At 34.9% G+C, this 18,325-nt stretch overlaps 2 protein-coding genes across 5 annotated transcripts; one reads left to right on the forward strand and one right to left on the reverse strand.

The window, feature by feature from the left end:
- Positions 1–389: 389 nt before the first annotated feature.
- On the reverse strand, positions 390–4,541 carry LOC128027484 (tetraspanin-7). Its single transcript, XM_052615156.1, has 8 exons — positions 4,317–4,541; positions 2,803–2,991; positions 2,372–2,446; positions 2,174–2,263; positions 1,899–2,060; positions 1,728–1,811; positions 1,554–1,632; positions 390–1,438 (listed from the first exon to the last, which is right to left on the reverse strand). Exons 1-7 carry the CDS (start codon positions 4,401–4,403, stop codon positions 1,564–1,566), a joined length of 756 nt encoding a protein of 251 aa, XP_052471116.1. The 5' UTR covers positions 4,404–4,541; the 3' UTR covers positions 390–1,438; positions 1,554–1,563.
- Positions 3,508–16,341, forward strand: LOC128027482 (neuronal acetylcholine receptor subunit beta-2). Of its 4 annotated transcripts, XM_052615152.1 has the most exons (8): positions 3,508–4,052; positions 5,003–5,072; positions 12,704–12,797; positions 13,186–13,331; positions 13,412–13,456; positions 13,537–13,646; positions 14,110–15,061; positions 15,430–16,341. In XM_052615152.1, exons 3-8 carry the CDS (start codon positions 12,719–12,721, stop codon positions 15,574–15,576), a joined length of 1,479 nt encoding a protein of 492 aa, XP_052471112.1. In that variant the 5' UTR covers positions 3,508–4,052; positions 5,003–5,072; positions 12,704–12,718; the 3' UTR covers positions 15,577–16,341. The 4 variants fall into 4 exon arrangements, with proteins under 4 accessions (XP_052471112.1, XP_052471115.1, XP_052471114.1 ...); XM_052615155.1 differs by lacking the exon at positions 12,704–12,797 and having other exon boundaries at positions 3,509–4,052; XM_052615153.1 differs by lacking the exons at positions 3,508–4,052; positions 5,003–5,072 and adding an exon at positions 7,230–7,708.
- Positions 16,342–18,325: the final 1,984 nt, after the last annotated feature.

The raw sequence follows: 18,325 nt of genomic DNA on the forward strand, positions 1-18,325 counted from the left end.
TTCATCTGTGTCCGTATCTTTCACAAAATATGATCTCTTCACATGTGAGTGGTCAAGTTATGACACCCTCCTCCCCACCCTTAACGTATTTTACTTAAATATGAGCTCTTGCTGGTAGCGATTAAGAAATAGTGATACATCCAAAAAACAGCTATTTTCCCTCATTCGGTGTCATACATTATACGATCTGCATCTCGCTTTATTTAAAACCTTTTAGGACAGTAATTCTGATTTTTTTTTTAAATATTAAAGATAGTAACGTTACCTACATTTATTTATATTAAATGGCTGTCTCAAATGGACACTTCGCCCTTGTGGACCTCTTTTATAGTCCACGCTCTTCGTTGTTTTTTAGCGCCATCTGGTGGTTCTATGTCTGAAGCTTAAGCTCGTTTAAAAGGAGTTTATTGTTTTTATACATTTTACAGTTTGAGCAAAAAGAACAGGCTGTTGACAGTTTGTTGACCAACAAACATATAAATGTATGCATGCCCCAAAAAGTAAACCCATATGCTGACAGAACTCAGAGGGTGGTTTATCTTTCGACAAAAATTATATGATTATGCTGGAGTGAAGTGAGAAAATAATTACAGTATTAAAAGTAATTTGGATTATACATCACCTTATTTTACTTACAAATGCAAGGATGTCATTAAATACTGCTCTACCCCTGTAAAGATAACGTTGATATTTGTAGCTTTGTGTGTATATGTTAAATATCGTTACCCGATTAACCTGGGCCTCAAAAGTTTTCACATTTTGTAGACAAACTTAAAGAGTCATTACAAATTTTCTCTTCAGCACATCACCGCCATGACATTCAACAACCTTACAATTAACACTTTAGCTGCTACATAAAGACTGCAGAGAAATTGCAAATAACCCCATAATTTTCACAGAAGCAATCCAAATGCACATGAAATTGCATGTATTATAATAGTTATGGAAAATGAACTGCTGGTGACAAACGGGACTCCCTATGTAACATGTTGAGTGGATAACATCTTAAATGTCTCAAATTATTGTCAAGACATTCTCAAAAAAAAAAAAAAAAAAGGCAAATTTTACTACTGTTTTTACTAGATGCAAAGTTTTAGCACGTGTTTATTCCAGCCAAACAAATGTCAAGGTGTGCAGTACACTGTTAACTGCATAACTGACTGAATGTTCCTGGTGTAACTGGCTAAAACACATGCACTTTCTACAAACTTCTGTAAGCACTATTATATTTACACTCTGGCAAAACAAATTCTAAATGAATGTATCCTTTTGGAATGGGTTCCTTCCCTTCAATGTAGTTACCACAAGAAATGTTCTTTAAAAAGCAGTCAGAAATTCTCTAAAATGAAATGTTTAACTAAGGCGCACGTACAAAACACTGAAACTAAATATTTTCCCTTTCGTCCAGTTCAGCCGTCTATGATCTCCAGTTGATAACCTGTAATCAGACAGAAGAACCTTTAAATGAAAACCTACTCAACATGCTCATTAAGTGACACATAATAAAACAACACAAAACTGTGCCATTTCTAACAGAACACAAGAAAAAATACCTGCGGATCACTACACCATCTCATATTGGTTATTGGTGATATAGCGAGACAGACAACATGCCAAGAATATCCCAATGAGCTGATGAGGAATTGAATGAAAAAAAGAAAAAAGGTATTATTAGATGCATTACAGACTAGACTCATTTAAAAATACTAACTGGACATGATGAGTACCTGGAAGAATGCAATTCCAAAAGAAATTCCAGCAATAATTCCAAGATTGGCCTCCAGCGTTGTAGTAATCAGGGAGAAACAGCCCTACAAGAGAAGGTTTTTTTCTCTCCGAAATGCCGAAATAAGTGATTTTATTGATTTTGGAGTGTTCAGAAGCAGCAAATTTCTTACCCGTTGATAAACCACTGAAGCAGCCGTGTTAAGATCTGTAAGTTCTGCAGAAGTGCAGTTACCACCAGCAGTCATGTTACAGCAGCTATTGGGGATGCCCTCATGTTTGAAGTAATTTGTGTTTGCCCAGCTGGTGTAGTTCTTCTCTCCACAGCACTGCAGCTGAAAATGACCAAATACATTTCATTCCTCAAAATAACATTTAAGCAGATAAGTGATGTTTAATGTAATCCTGATGTTTTGTACAGCTCCCAATGAAACAAATCCATGCTTACTGTTCTCTGGATTCTGTCCAGATCTTCATTTTCCTTACCACTGTAGGCTAATTCAGCTTTATTATAGGCACCTTGAAGCACTGCTTTAATCTTAAAAAAAAAAAAAAAAAAACACAACATAAAACACTGTGGCTTAAACAGTAGACAGTATATGAAATATTGTATGTAAAAAAAAAAAAGAAAAGAAAAAAGAATTACCTCATGTCTGAAAATAAAGCCGGATATACCTGCCACTAGTTCAGCTAAGAAAACTAGCACCAGGAACATAGCATACTACAAGGTAGGGGGGGAAGAAAAAAAAAGGCTTAAAAACAAACAAAACACAATGAAAATTCAGCAAATAGGGTACACATTAAGGCATTAAAACCAAATGTTGTTCTGAAAGTTATTAATAAACTCTTAATATATTAAATATTTTTTTCTTACGTTTGTGGAAGGGTCAAAGTCTGAAAATATATATTTTTTTAAGGGGACATCAAATTCAACTTTATATGATACGTCAGTTTTGTGTCACATAGATACATAAAAAAGACAAAAACATCCAAAGTTTACAGGATTTACAGAATGTGCTGTAACTACTCCCACATTAATGAGTTTTATTACTATCGTGTGACATCTCTAGAACTGACCAGCTTCAGCATCCATGGACTTCCACGGCAGGTCGCGAAGCAACCGAACAAACCGAAGATGATGATGATGGCTCCGGTCCCAATGAGGACATATGGTACATTGGTGCCCTGGTCTGAACTCAGGAGGAGGTCGAACTCCAAATTAACCTTTCCCCATACTCCAACAGCCAACAAGATCACTCCTGTGAACTATAAAGACATATTTGATAAGTGTTTTTGGATTGGCCTGAGAGATTATTGCACTGCGACTTGTTGCCCATCCCCGTTCTTAATGCTACCCTTGGAAACCTTGTAATTACACTTCAGCTTCAAAACTCAGAACATTTAGAGCATTAAATAAAAACAGGGCATCTGGGAATGCTCAAGTTCCCAGACAGCTGTTGAGAGCAAATATAAGCCTAGGCCTATTTAAAAAATTGGTCATAATAAAACCAAGTCAAGTCACTTTGTATAGCGCTTTTCACAAATATACATTTTTAAAGTGGCTTTACAGAAAAGCATGATGTTAATGTTTTTCAATTTCTTAGTATACCTCATTAAGCAGATTGCAACTGGAAGATAATTTAGTTCACATTTTGTGCCACTACTCATGTTGAGATTTACAATAGTATATATATATATATATATATATATATATATATATATATACATACATAAAATAAAGGTTAAATGTATGTACAGTATGTGGATGAAGATAGATATTGTTATAGTAGACTGCAGATTTAGGTTATGTTATGATACTGATGACTTTAAAACCTGTTTGGTTTTGTACAATTTATATTTGGAGTAGTGACAAGCCCATTTAATATTTGGTGAAGGGTAAATAAATGAGAGTTATCATTTTGATCATAAGCAACTGATTGTGTCTGAGTCTTGGACTATCCACTTTATAAACATGACCATCTGTCCCCTGTCTGCTGAAAATCACAGTGAATATCAATAAATAGTCGAGATAAAAGTGTTGCACTGGACTTTGTACCCATTAAGGCCACATTTGATGAACTGTTTATATATCAGTCCCCTTATTGAATCTCTGTACAGATCAATATATTTAAACTGCGATCAGAACAGTTTGTTATTCTTCCCAAAGTACACAAGGCTGCAAAGTTTCGTACTTCTTAGTCTGAAACAAATTTTAACCTATATCGTAAGATTAATGTTCTACTTCATACTTTCTGTATATATTTAAAATGCTAGGGGAAATCCTAAATTATTCGACGCATCCTTACGCAAGCCGATAACAACAAAAGGTAACGTTAATCGAGATGATCTAACTTATGTAAATCTTTTTTTAAGACTTTTGCAAATCAAAAGATACACAAACACCTAAATAAAGTATCTTAATGCAGAATATGTTGTATAAAGAAAACATGGCTAGTTAAAAATCGAAACAAGGATTAAACGGAGTTAAATCTAGTCGTTGTTTTAGCCCATTGTTTAGAGTGAGTGAGTTAGCCGAGCTGATAGCCGCCTTTAGCTAACTGCAGATCTGATGAAAACACAAACTAACTCACCCAGAAAATCAGACTGTACGAGATCAGAAATGTCTTCAGACACGTTATCACGGGTTTGGTTTGAAGCCGTGCGGACGGAGGGGACATTTCTGCTTTTGTTTTCCCAGCGGGACGGGACTTTTCAATGGAGACTGCTGGAGGAAAAGTTGCGGTCGTGGACTGGAGTGAGAGTTGGTAACGTTTGTTTGGGAACTGAACAGTGATGATACTGTGGAGTCTTTCCCGACAGGAAGTCCTGATTCCAGGATAGAGGAGTGGGGATCCAGTCTGGGAAAGCTAAATTTTACATGAAAATGGATATTATGGATATTTTGCTACACATAGCAGAAAAATATTGTTATGTGATTGGAACTTGTAGCTTAATCTTAAACACTTGGAAATATGCATTTTATTCAAACCATAGCTTGGTTGAAAACGTGTTTCCATCTAAACGCCCAAATGCTTCAAAGATCATCGGCTGTCGATTAAGTAGCTTTCAGGAACTGGGAAGGACAAACAAATAAATACATTAGATTTAATAAATTAAAGTATAAAGAGGCTTTTTCAAATTAGCTTATCTAAAAGTGAAATAAATTGAAGGCTTACGGTGTTTAACATTTTCCAACTAGTTAATGTTGGGCTTAGATTTAAAAGTACTATACTAAACCCTTCAAAGTGACAGTAAGATCTAAATCTTTGTTTTCTAGATGGTTGGGAGTTCAGCCTTCATCGACTGTATTCAGTTCATCACCACTAGATGACGCTATAACAAAAGAGGTAAATGTGCCACGCGCAGCGTGAGTAAACAAACTTCATTGCGAAAATAAATTGATTGTTTATGTGTATGAATTAGGCAGAAATTCGACCTCTGGGTGACACCATGCCCCTGTTTTTTAAAAAAAAAAAATTATCACTTAATGTATATTTCACTTTCCACTGTGTTTTTCATTTTTCTGTAGCAGTCTTTCAAATTACATGCTGTTGTGGTCAATAGTAGATCTTACACGTGGTTTATTTTAAGCTAATAATAAAAAAATAAAACCTCTGATAAACTATTGGCCTGGTTATTGTTAAGGATTTATACCAGCCTTGTGCTTGGCTGGGTTTGTTGAGCAAGCATAGATGAATGGAGAAATTTCCCCTTCTGGCGATCAGATGACTTAAGTTAGTAACCATCACCCAACAGATGCGGAAGCTTAAAAAGGTTTATCCTGGATATGTGTTAAGTAAATATTGTGGAAGATCATGTTGAAAGTCCATGGATGAATGATTTTGATATGTAAACATAAGGCATCTGAATGGTGAACTAATGTCTGTTGGCATTTAAATCTTTATACTACAGTCTGCTTCTGTCTCCAAACACCTCCTATTGGGGGAATTGGAGCATGAGACAGATTGGGATCCAGACTTCTTGACGCAGACAGTCAGAAAAGGGGAATATGTATATGACGGTGAATGTAGCTATACTAATGTGAATGCAGTCACACATTCATTTCCAGATTTGCTCCACACATTGATATATATCAATTGTCATTTCCTTTATTGTGCTAATATTAAAGCAAAGCAATTCATCAGCTTTGGGAAGATGAAGTTTGCTGTTTCGATAATTTAAACAAAATGCTACTGCTGCTTGTTAACACATTACATTGTTACTGTCGGGCTCAGAAAAATATATTTCAGATATGGCCTTAAAGTTTCTGCAGAAATCGATATGGCAAATTGTTTGGGTATTTCATTATTTCTGTTTGAATCAGGGAACATTATGTGAGGTCCTCTTTCACTCAGACTAAATTAAATGAACAGTCATTTACCCAACATTAATGGCTGTAACAATATAGCTCAATAGGGAATTGAGTATGTGCATGCTTGTGTATGAAAATGTTTGTGTGCATGAAAGATTTAGATCCATAGCCACTTTGTAGAAACACTCCTTTTGGCTACATACTTTTGTTTTTGCTCTCATGCTTTCTTGATTTCTCACACCCAGGCTTGTATACACTGCACAGGGTTGTGGAAAGACAAGAGTCATATTTTATCCTGTTCTAGGACTGTAACATCAGGTTTCTGCTTTATACCTCGGCTCAAGGATCCACTGCTTTGTGCTGTTTTGTGTGATGTCTTTTCTCTTGGGATTTAATGTGTGACAGAGTGTGAGAGATTCATTTGCATCTGTGATTGGGGTTTTCATGGTTAATTGAGTTCATTGAAAGTTAATTAACAAAACAATGCTTTTCCATCAATATATTTATCCTTTGAAGTGAGCTGCTACTTTGTGAGGAACTGCAGTAAACTGCAATGAGCTCTCTTCATTCTGAAAGTCTTAAAGTCATGGATGCAGTTTTTTGATTATTTCCACCTTGGTCGCAAAAAAAAAAAAAAACAGACTTAATGTGACATGTTGACATTGATGGGGCATATTATCACAGTAACAACCTCATATTAGACAGCATATAGGCTGTCCAGCAAAAATTAAAACCGCTGTGAAAGACAAAAAAATTAAGTAGCACAATTTTATTTATTCTCCCCAAGGCTGCATTTATTTGATTAAACACAATATTGTGAAATATTAATATAATTTAAAAGAACTGATCCTTCAGAAATAATACTGACAACTTCTCAGTGTCTTCCATAATGAGGCAAAATAAAAAATGAAGTTTAATACTAAAACTGTTGTCTTATGCTCAGTGGTGCAGAACACACAACCAGCAAACTCCTCCCCCGTGACGCACACCTAGCCAATTGCCCATGCAATACACACAGTGGCAATTAACAGTTCTTTTATGCATGTGCATTTGAGCCTGTAATTATCATAATTAATGATCACTTATCACACTGAGCCATCAACACCTGCTCTCTCTCCCCAAAATTGTGTAATATTTAAAGCGACATTAAAATCGATGTCATTCGACATGGAATGGGACAGACAAATGGATTCCTTACATATTTTAAATAATATGCCCTGGTGACTGTGAACTGTATTTAAGTGGTAGAAGATGTTTTTACGTAAGTTGATGGCTTGATTACGCTCGCGGATGTCAAGTCTCCCTCGCGCGCAAGAGAAGCGCATAGTCTACCGAGAGCGCGCGAGTCTGTTCGCCTACAAAGAGAACATACCGAAGATATTTTAACATAAAGCTCGTGTTTGTTATCACTGGAAAGGACCGAATAACTCTTCAGGCTTAAGACAGGCACGGATTTTTCACAATCTGGGGGCACAAGAAGCCTGGATAAATCGTCGCGTAATCAGATCAGTTTGTCTTAATCGCAGGGACTGTCATGAAGTGTGCGGGGAAAATAGATCTGTAAGGCGCGATCTTTGCCTGCTGTCAGTAGGTGCAAGTGTGTGCTCGTACAGGAGATGGCAGCTCCGATGGCTTCAGGACTTTGGTTTGGACTAGTGCTCACTGCGGCGAGTAAGCATGCAGCTCTTTTTTCCATTGATGTGTGTTACCTTCAATGATCAATTGCTTTAAAATCATTTAAAATAACGCTCTTAACATTTGTTAGTTAAATACGCTTAAGTCTTAAATGTGCTTTTTTGTTGTTGTTAAAAAGTAAGGTAAAGTGTGTTTTACGTCTAGACACAATAAACAGTGAAAATGTGTCAGTCATAAATAGTTAAATAATTGAAAATTACAACAACGATTGTTTATTTAATGTTTAAATGTTATTTAATGTTCAGTATATACATTGTTAAAAATGTAAATAAGTCAGTTATTTAACACTGAATGACTGGTCACATATTTGACCAATACAATCTTATGTTACAAGACTTGAGCTAGATCAATTTAATTGAATTCATAAAAATTTTATTAAACCAATAGCTCTTTCTAAATAATAATAATAACAATTAGTATTATTGGTATTATCTGAGAAAGTGCTTGCTTTTGTGAAGCTTTGACACACATATATTTTAATAAGGGAAAACAAGAATTAAATAGCTTTGGTTATGTGATTATTTTATTCACATGAAATCAAAACAACCTATTCTTTAATTCATAGTTGACAACTCTTCAAAATACATCAATAAGTCTCTTTAAACCTGTAACCAGTGGGATTAAAGGGGTTAAATTTGGTCAGTCCACATAATGGCACATTCTCTGTCCCCCATAGCTCACTTCACTCACAGATCTGTTTCCAACTGTGAAGCATCACTTCAGTGCTCATCACAGCAGTCTTTTATGAGTGGATCATGTTTCATTGAGTATGAAGGATGACTTTATTACTTAAAATCATCGATCAGTTTCACACTGAACATGAAATAGCTATTAGATCATTTACAGTCAGTTGGTATTTAGAATAAACCCTTCATCATGGTTGTATAGTCATGTGTTTTCTTGATCTCCATGTGGTAGTGAAGGGAAACTTGAGCATATGTACAATTCAGTATTAAAGTGTCTTTTTTCATTCCGTTTCAGGGCATGCATTGTGATAGTGTGTGTATATGTGTGTGTGTGTTTTGGTTCTTGAGGCATGCTTACTCTGATTAGATCTTTTGCTCAGTGAGTCAGAGCTGCATAGAGGGTCTCTTAAACACGTTCATGAACGTGTGCAGACACACACATACAGAATAAACCTAGACTTCAGAATAGCTTGTTGCTGTGATGGACAGCTTTCATTGAAGTCTAGTTTGTGCACAGAACTCCATTGAATATATTTAGTCAATACATGCCTAAATTGACTCACTTTATAGCTTGCATTTATTATCGAACCATGCAGTTGCACATACTGTGAATTGCACAAAAATATATTACGACTGGCTGAAGACAAAAAGAGCTGCTTTTTTTGTGTCGAGGCTTTGTTTTAGGTGAACTCTTTTAATTACTTTCTGAATTCTAACAAAAATTCAAGTAAGCCCTCGTATAATCAGTGGATAAGGACTGGGCTCCTTTTCCAACTGTTGTGATTGCTAATAGCAGTATTGATACCTGTATGCTTCCATTAATGATTTTTTTTTTGCTGAAGTATTTCCACTCATTAAGCAGTGAGTCAAGGTCATGGCTTGATCAAGCAACTTACTAATGAGTAATACAACAAGTGATTCAAAAGTTTGGGGTTGGTTTGATTTTAAAATGTTTTTTGAAAGAAGTTTCTTATGCTCAACAAAGCTGCATTCATTTGATCAAAACAATAACAAAAAATATTGTGTAAAATTATTACGAATTACATTTTTAAATAATTGTAAATTGTAATATTTTAAAATGTAACTAATTCATGTTTTTCAGGATTCTTTGTTAAATATAAAGTTAAGAACAGCATATTTTTTTTTTTTTACATTATAAATGTTTTACAATCACTCTTGATCAGTTTAATGCATTCTTGCAGAGTAGTTTAATATCAAAGTATTGCCACATTATGAACTCAGAAATGCTTGAAACAACATGCTCTGCCCCAATAAATGGAAGTTAGGCTACCAGAACTGTTTGGACATAATCCCAATATGTTGAAAAGTGATTGTTAAGTAATTAACAAGCCAGCGATATGTATTAATGGGGTTTCAGTCTCTGTAGGAATTGTGAAAATATGTTCTGTGATTCCAGAAAAAGTGTGATATGCTAAAAACTTAAACTAATGAAAACTGAAATCGTGGCTGAGAGAAAAAAAATGAAAACTCTCTTTGGGCAGCATGAAGTGGATTTGACTCTCTCACATACTGACATTGCGGCAGGGTAACTGTTGGGCCATGTAGCTATAGTGAATATGTGTATATTTGTGTAAGTAGTTTGATGCAGTGGAGCTTGGATACAGATGGAGTAGCTTTTAATAATTTATTTGGTGGATATTTATGCCACTTAAACACAGATACACTAGTTAAGCACTGCCCTGTCAAACAGACGAGCACAGTTGTATTCAACTTAGAATGGAAAAGTGTTTACTTCTGTGTGCTAGTGCTAATATCGAATACTATGCTATTATTTCGAATGCTTAGTAAAGTACTCTGCAGACTAGGTCTGTGTGTGTTTGTCTGTGTTGGTGTGTATCTGTTATTGTTGTCTGTGTGATGAGGCAGGTTTTATTTTAGTGCAGCTGAATTATTGACAGAGTTGAAGTGTACCGGTGTGGAAAAGCTCAGTGAATGCAACTATGAGTGTGTGTGTGTGTGTTGTTTTGTATAATTTTGAGATGTCCAAGTGTCTTTCTCTTTCCAAGTCCCTGTCCTGCCTTGGTTGTTTAGGAGTGTGTGTGTTTTTGTGAAGAGCCCTGAAGCAGGACATGGGGATGGTCTGATTAAGTCAGGGGTTTAGTAACACTTTTATCATAGGGTTTTACACACAGATAGTCACCACTCTATACAGCATTAAATAGTCATTTCAAACAAAATGCTGAAGATTTTATAATCTTGAACCATTGATTTACTGTTTTTATATTATTATATTAGGTAATGTGTTAATGAATGAATGAATGCAATCTTCACTATGGAGGCAGTTGCTCTAAGGAAGTACACTGATTGACAGTTCAGTTGCACCTCACAGTGTGGGTTCCTTCATACAGAGTTTGGAGAAAAAATATCTGATATCTCCCAATTGTGACTCAATATATTTATATAACTGTTATATTATACAGTAATTATATGTTTTAAATATGCAAGTAAACCAAAAAAAAAACACTTTTCTTCAAAACCTTTTTCTTTTGTTAAATTAAAATATCTTCTAGCAATCTGATTATGACTAGAAGACGTTCCAATATGTTGCCCATAATGCGTAACAACTGCAAACAAAAACTAACATGGTTACTGCTGTGTTTGTAGCGTTCATTTACGGTCATATCATTTTGCTCACTAAACCCTCATTATGATAATTACTGTCAGACTCTGCTTTTACATGCTGTAATATGAGAGCGTGTGATAAAGAGAAAGTGTGCTGATGGGGCAGTGTTGGGCTGAACAGCTGACTCATGTTTGGCATTAAAGAATGATCGTTCCCTTGGGGTCTTAATGAGAGATGTGGCATAGGGCTTCTGTGACCCTCTGCAAGCTGTCTGTGAATCATGAGGATTGTTGCTTCGGTGCATCTTATTTACAGATGACTGGGGCTCATTATGTAACTGTCTGGATTCATAATAAGGGATGTGTTGATTCTTTTGAAGGGATAATGAAATTTGACGTTTATAAGAGACATGAACCAGAGGTAGCATCAGTATGCGCATAGAAGGATTAATACAAATTATTTTTTTATTTTTCTTTACAGAAATATTTGTAGTAGGGATGTCAGTTGAGTCAATTATACAATTTATGGTTTAATTTGATATATCACTATTTGCTGAGAAAAGAAATATAGAAGATGAATACACCAAGAGGGGTCATAAAGCAACCAATGGACATTAAGAAAACGTGGCTTTAGAAGTTAATAAATTGTTAATCTATCTATGTACATACACAGTCTGATGACTGTTTTGAATAATAACCTCCAAAAATATGTTCTCAAGATTGTTGAGTATGAAAACTTTCACTCTCAGCTTTGGAGAGTTTCAGATTCGCTTGTTCAAATGGCCCCCAAAATTGCTAATCATGGCATTCGTTTAATTTGTCACATGTTTTAGCTGCACTTGTTGAGCTGTTATTCAGATGGATTGTGTCTCACTGAGCACATGCTGAGTGATTGTGTGTTGAACGCTGACTGCTGCCCCAGTGCTTCTACTGTCAACTTTAGTCTTGTAGTCTCTGTACTCATTGTCCCCACAGTGCACTGCTTGTCCACAGAGTGATGTTATTTGTCCTGACTTGCTGTCCCTTAGAGACAGTTGCACAGAAACACCAGTTGAGTTTTTCTTTTGTCTGAAACTTACTTTTTGCCCTCTATATAGTGTTCATAGTCATAAAATGTTTTCATTGGCAATAAAACTGTTGTTAATATTATTTCCTTAAAATTTAGCTCAATGCATATGACCATGTATTTATCTAGTTGTTTTTATTTGGTTTGGGAGTCATGGCAACAGCAGAAAATAACTCCTTAGTTAAACTTTTGTTGGTAAATTTTCCTTTAATATTAGAAGACACACAGCAGTCAGTGAATTTTGGAAAGTTTAGATTTTGTTTCTTTTATAAGTTACACTACCATTCCAAAATTTGGGGTTGGTAAGATTAGTTAAAATATTTTTTAAATATTTAAAAATATTATCCTTCTTACCATTTTAATTCATTTTCTTTTCCCAAAAAATAATAGTTAATGTTATTGCATTGGATTTTGTTCACAAAGGTTTTAATAACTTCACTATTTATTTATTTATTTATTTATTTATTGAATTTATTTTTATTTTTTTACTTTTTGGGATGTTTTTCCCACCTTGTTAAACTTGTGATGTTAGTGGTCAGAAATGACAGACCTAAAAACTGCTTGAAAATTTATTTTTTTATTCTTGTTATTGGATTCAATCTATTTATGAGTTTCTTTTCTTTTATATTTCCACAGGTTTTGTATTTTTTTATGGAACTGATTGATCAAAGGCATCATTGTTCTGATCTCAGTAAAAAAAACAAAAAAAACATGAGGTGCATAAGCTCAGGTTAGTGATGCCTAAAAAAATTGTGCTAACTGAAAGAAACAGTTTGACAAAAATATAAAATCCAAGGTTTTGTAATAATATAGCATAATGAGAAAATGTCATTTTTGACCAGGAACATCGAATTAGGTAAAAGATTTAAATAATAATAATAATTTAAATATTTAAACCATGCATTATTTTCTTAAAAATGTATTTACTGAACAAAACCCAGTTTTACCCCAATTTGTCACTTGTGGTCATTTATAAATTTAGAGTGTATTGAAAGTGTTACAAATTCTATGTGAATCATATAGATTATATAAAGGTATTTAAATGAATCCCAAGTAAACCATTTATTCCATTCAAATTCGTAACCTACATTGTTAACATGTTAATGTCTGTTTTTCAGCTGTATGGTGTGCAGAGGTGGAGGAACGTTTAATAAACTATTTACTCTCCCCTGACCGATACAACAAGCTGATTCGCCCGGCAGTCAACAAGAGCCAGCAGGTCACCATTGCAATCCAAGTGTCCCTCGCCCAGCTCATCAGTGTGGTGGGTAGCTGGAACATGCTGACACACATGGCACATTTTATTAAATCACTTTTTGTATTATGATAATTTTTGTATTTCAGAATGAGAGAGAGCAGATCATGACCACCAACTGTTGGCTCTCTCAGGTATAAGCAGTGGAACTTTTGTGTTTGGGTTGTATTATTATCATTAATAAAATTATTTCTAAGGTGTGTGTCATGTGCAGGTATGGAACGATTACAGGTTGATGTGGGATCCAGACGAGTATGAAGGGATAAGAAAAGTGCGCCTTCCTTCCCAGCATATATGGCTGCCTGACATTGTTCTGTACAACAAGTGAGTAACTTTCTACTACAGAAAAAAGATTTTGTTTTTAGATTTTATTTTGAATTGTAAAACCATAAAGCAATATTTTAGGCAAAAATTACTATTTTTGCTGATACACTGAAAGTCAGTGTTGTATCCTTACAAAAAAATACAGGTTGCAGCAGGAGACTTATTATATAATTATTATTTATTTGTAGTTATTTTATTTTTTTACAAAGCTGCATCAATGCAGGATTTGAACAGGGTTTCACCTTTACCAAGGACAGAGTTACTGCATTAATCTCAGGAACTGAGACTGAGATTAGAATGACAGCGTTTTTTGCATGATGTTGAGCTGGCACTCAGGATAAGAGTATCAGCTTTAACTTTCAGCGTTATTATGCACTTTATTATGCACACAAGCACAATAGGATACTTTGTTTTTTGTATTTAAAATGACAAATTTTAAACAATGTGTTTGTCCTGTTTTTAGTGCTGATGGGACATATGAAGTGTCTTTCTACTCCAATGCAGTCGTGTCAAATAACGGTGAGGTTGCCTGGCTACCACCAGCCATTTATAAGAGTGCCTGTAAGATTGAGGTCCGGGACTTCCCCTTTGACCAGCAAAACTGCACACTCAAGTTCCGCTCATGGACTTATGACCACACAGAAATCGACCTCATCTTGCTGTCGGACTTTGCCAGCCGAGATGACTTCAAGCCAAGCGGTGAGTGGGATATTGTCTCATTGCCTGGTCGCAAAAACGAAGACCCTAATGACGCCACATATTTGGATATAACATATGATTTTATCATCAGACGCAAACCGCTATTCTATACCATTAACTTGATCATCCCATGTGTTCTCATCACTTCACTGGCCATATTAGTTTTTTACCTTCCGTCAGACTGTGGGGAGAAGATGACTTTGTGTATTTCTGTTCTTCTGGCCTTAACTGTGTTCCTCTTGCTTATTTCCAAAATCGTCCCACCGACCTCACTCGCTGTACCCCTCATTGGAAAGTACTTGATGTTCACCATGGTCTTGGTGACATTTTCAATTGTTACAAGTGTGTGTGTGCTAAACGTGCACCATCGTTCCCCGAGCACACACACTATGCCCAAATGGGTTAAATACTACTTTGTGTTCCGTTTGCCTGCTTTCCTCTTCATGCAACGACCAGGAGAGTCCAACAAATTTGGTAGGAAGCACCAGCAGTGCTCATCATCTGATCTCCCAGCAAAAAGTGAGGCGGATGAGACTGATTCCACCTTCTTTGTCAGTGAAGATGCCAAGCACATTGGTTGGAGACCTGGCGAGTTGCAGGAAAACATAGACATTCATAAGCGAATGGCGGTAAAGTGCTCTGCAGAAATACAGGAGGCTGTGAAGGGGGTCAGATATATTGCTGACAAGTTGAAAAATGAGGATGATGATGAAGGGGTGAGTGCTGGATTGAGTTTTACTTAAACGGAATTTGTGTATTTTTATATTTTTATACATATCAATTAAATTATATTTATTGTATCTATTTATGACTACTTGTCAAATAATTTAAATTTTTAATTGAATATTTTTATTATATATATATATGTTTTTAATTGAATATTTATATTTATATATATATATAAGCACAGTTATTTAAAATTATGATAATATTACATAATGTTACTCTTTTTACTGTTTTTTGTTTAAATAATTGCACAAATGGTGAACAAATGAGACCTATTAAAAAAAGTACAACTTGAATGGTAGTGCACTTATATCACACATAAATTCATAAGAATCTGCATATTCTCTCTTTCTCACAGATCATCGAGGACTGGAAATATGTGGCTATGGTGATCGACCGTCTGTTTCTGTGGATCTTTGTTTTAGTGTGTGTTGTAGGAACCGTCGGCCTCTTTATGCAGCCACTTTTCAAGAGCTATAACACTCCTGCCACTGATGATTTGTAGATTACATAAAGTCAGACCAACTTCCCATCCCACATGGCTGTTTATTTTCAGTGCACAACCTACTCTTATCATGGACTTGACATGACAACCTTCTTTTTCCAATAAATATTGTAGCAAAAAATCCAACAATGGACTTTAAACCTGAAACATTTCATAAACGTTTAGCTCTGTGCATCATTCAATGCACAATGGCACAAAAGTCTTAGATGCTGTTGAATCAGAGAACAATATTGTACCCCCACCCCACGACTTGATTTGTCAAAACTGAGTGTTTTTCTTAAGCATATTCCAATTTTATGAAATTTCCAAATGCTTGTGTGCAGGATGCATTCAAATCTGCACAATTCTGAGAAAAAAAAAACGAAATACTTGTTTACATCAGAGAAACTCATAATAGACTTGAAACATGTTTAAGGTGCTTTGACACATCAGGACAACAGTATGTACTGTTTCTTTAAAAACATCAATCAAGCTCAATAGCAATATGGGTAATTATGTTAATTCAGTTTATAAGCTGTTTACTGGAATATAGATCTTTTACCTTAACATACTATACACACATGTGCATGCACTGTTATTTATTAAACATTTTCACTTTTTCCCCCGTTATAAAGTGAGCATTTTGATTGACATTTACAGATTTTTGGACGTGCTGTCGTTGGAATGATCGATGAGTGCTTAATATGTCATTATTATCATAATGTTATTTTATTATTTAACATGATTATGTGATGTATTAAGAATAAATTAAAACCATACAAAATATTTGTCACCTTTGCACTTTAATTGACATACATTTAGTTATGTTTGCTGCTATATATTATTAGATCATAAGGGCAAGGACATGTGATTACAGGTAATTTTATATATTCAGCATATGAATATTTGTTTATAATTGTGCTGGGTTTTAAATGGTGCTTGATCTGTGCACGTCTCTCCTGATTCAGATGGGATGACTTCTTTATTTAAGAAAGCAATATTATTGATAGCGGACTTAAGTTAAAAATGCTTTGATGCGTTATTATTATAATTTTTTTTAAACGTCTTGGTGAGCAAGTGATGTAATGCTAAATTTATCCATATTTGTTCCGATGAAGAAACAATTTCATCAACATCTTGGTTGGCCAGAGGGTACTATTATATCTATATATATCACACATTTCCAGTCCTTGATAATATGTTTTAAGCAGATTTTCATTTTTGTGTGAACTGTTTCTTTAAAAACCTCTAGGTCATTTAAACCCTAAAAGAAGGGTTCTGCTGAAACAATTTTTTTTCTTGTTAAAAAAAAAAAAAAGCATACATCTGCTTTGCAGAATGGGGTCTTTTCATCTCCTAATCACTTTAATCGCCACTTCTACTTGCTGTGAGGTTTTGGACTCTATTTTTGCTGTTCATTTCTGTGGACTCAGAGATATTTTTTTGTGTTTTTCAATGTTAACTCATCATGACTGTGACTCTGCTGATTTGACAGGTGGCGACAGTGCAGTCAGGGGAGTGTGCAAATGGAGGCTGAGATGCATTATTAAAAAGGAGTGAATGAATATTTAAGTTAGTCTGTTTTTTGCTCTCTTCTGAAGAAAGCAGTCTATGTGCAGATGCGTGCAGACATGCATATGCACTGTGGATGAAGGAAGCTTATCATGACTGAATGTGAGTCAACAACCATTAAATCATAATGCCAAATTTGAAAATCCCAGTGACTTTACTACTTTTTACTATTTATATGCATTTTTCTGATTCTGTCAATGCATTATTCATTTTGACTGATGTGTATGAGAACATTTGGACCATATTTTTGTGTTATCCAGTGAAGTTTATTCCCATATTTCAATGATAGAGAATAAAATAAGCATGAGAGAAAAGCGACACAGACCCTCACGGAGGCCACAGCTGGTTCCAACTGGAGCAGAAAATCATCTAAGCTCAGACGGTAGCCATGAATGCAGAAGAGATATGTTTGCCTAAGCTGCTGCTTGGACTCAGTGTGAGTGTTTACACAAGAGACAGTGCCACTGAGGTTTTATTTTAATATGTGCGTATGGTTGTAAACACACACTCTAGACCAGTGCACCGCAAAACCAAGTTGAATATCACTTTCATATAAAAAAAAAGGAAAAAAATTCTAATGTTTGGTCCCACTTTATATTAAGTGGCTTTAACTATCATGTACTTACATCAGAAAATAAGTACAATGCACATATTGTGTTCATATTTTATTGCAAAATACTTTTGCTGCTATTGAGGTTTGGGTACTGGTAAGGATAGGGACAGGTTTGGTGGTGTGGGTTTGTTTAAGGGTGGGTTAAGGTGTAAGTGATGATTATAAGGTTCTATATGACATTTTTGTCAAAATTGAGTTATTCACATATTCTTATTCAGTGACAACGTATTTATATTATGTGATAGATTTTTTATGTTCTGTACATTTTGGGACTTTTTATTTAAATAAACAACAAAGTTTCTATAAAGTCGAATGGAATGCAAAACCTTTGAAGCTCAAAATCTCAAAACTACTCAGAATGCAGATAGAACCTTATAATTCCAAGGGGATGAAATGTAATTACATACAGGTATTTTTTTAAAATATAAGTACAAAACATATGTACACAATAAGTGCATTGTATCAAATGTTTAATTAAAACCCAAGGACACAAAACTGTCTGAAGTTGAAGAAAAAACATACAAAATATTTATTTTTGGATAAAATCAGCCATGGCATACTTTACTTTTCCTAGGGCAAATTAAA

This window comes from Carassius gibelio, chromosome A14, assembly GCF_023724105.1.
Source record: "Carassius gibelio isolate Cgi1373 ecotype wild population from Czech Republic chromosome A14, carGib1.2-hapl.c, whole genome shotgun sequence".
Classification (NCBI taxonomy): Eukaryota; Metazoa; Chordata; class Actinopteri; order Cypriniformes; family Cyprinidae; genus Carassius; species Carassius gibelio.

Coding starts and splice junctions, on each gene's coding strand:
- LOC128027484 (XM_052615156.1), bottom strand. CDS start 4,403: ATGTCCCCTCCGTCCGCACGGCTTCAAACCAAACCCGTGATAACGTGT. Junction 2,264..2,371: donor GCTTTATTTTCAGACATGAG/GTAATTCTTTTT, acceptor TTTTTTTTTAAG/ATTAAAGCAGTGCTTCAAGG. Junction 1,633..1,727: donor TTGGAATTGCATTCTTCCAG/GTACTCATCATG, acceptor ATTCCTCATCAG/CTCATTGGGATATTCTTGGC.
- LOC128027482 (XM_052615152.1), top strand. CDS start 12,719: ATGGAACTGATTGATCAAAGGCATCATTGTTCTGATCTCAGTAAAAAA. Junction 13,647..14,109: donor GACATTGTTCTGTACAACAA/GTGAGTAACTTT, acceptor TCCTGTTTTTAG/TGCTGATGGGACATATGAAG. Junction 15,062..15,429: donor ATGAGGATGATGATGAAGGG/GTGAGTGCTGGA, acceptor TCTTTCTCACAG/ATCATCGAGGACTGGAAATA.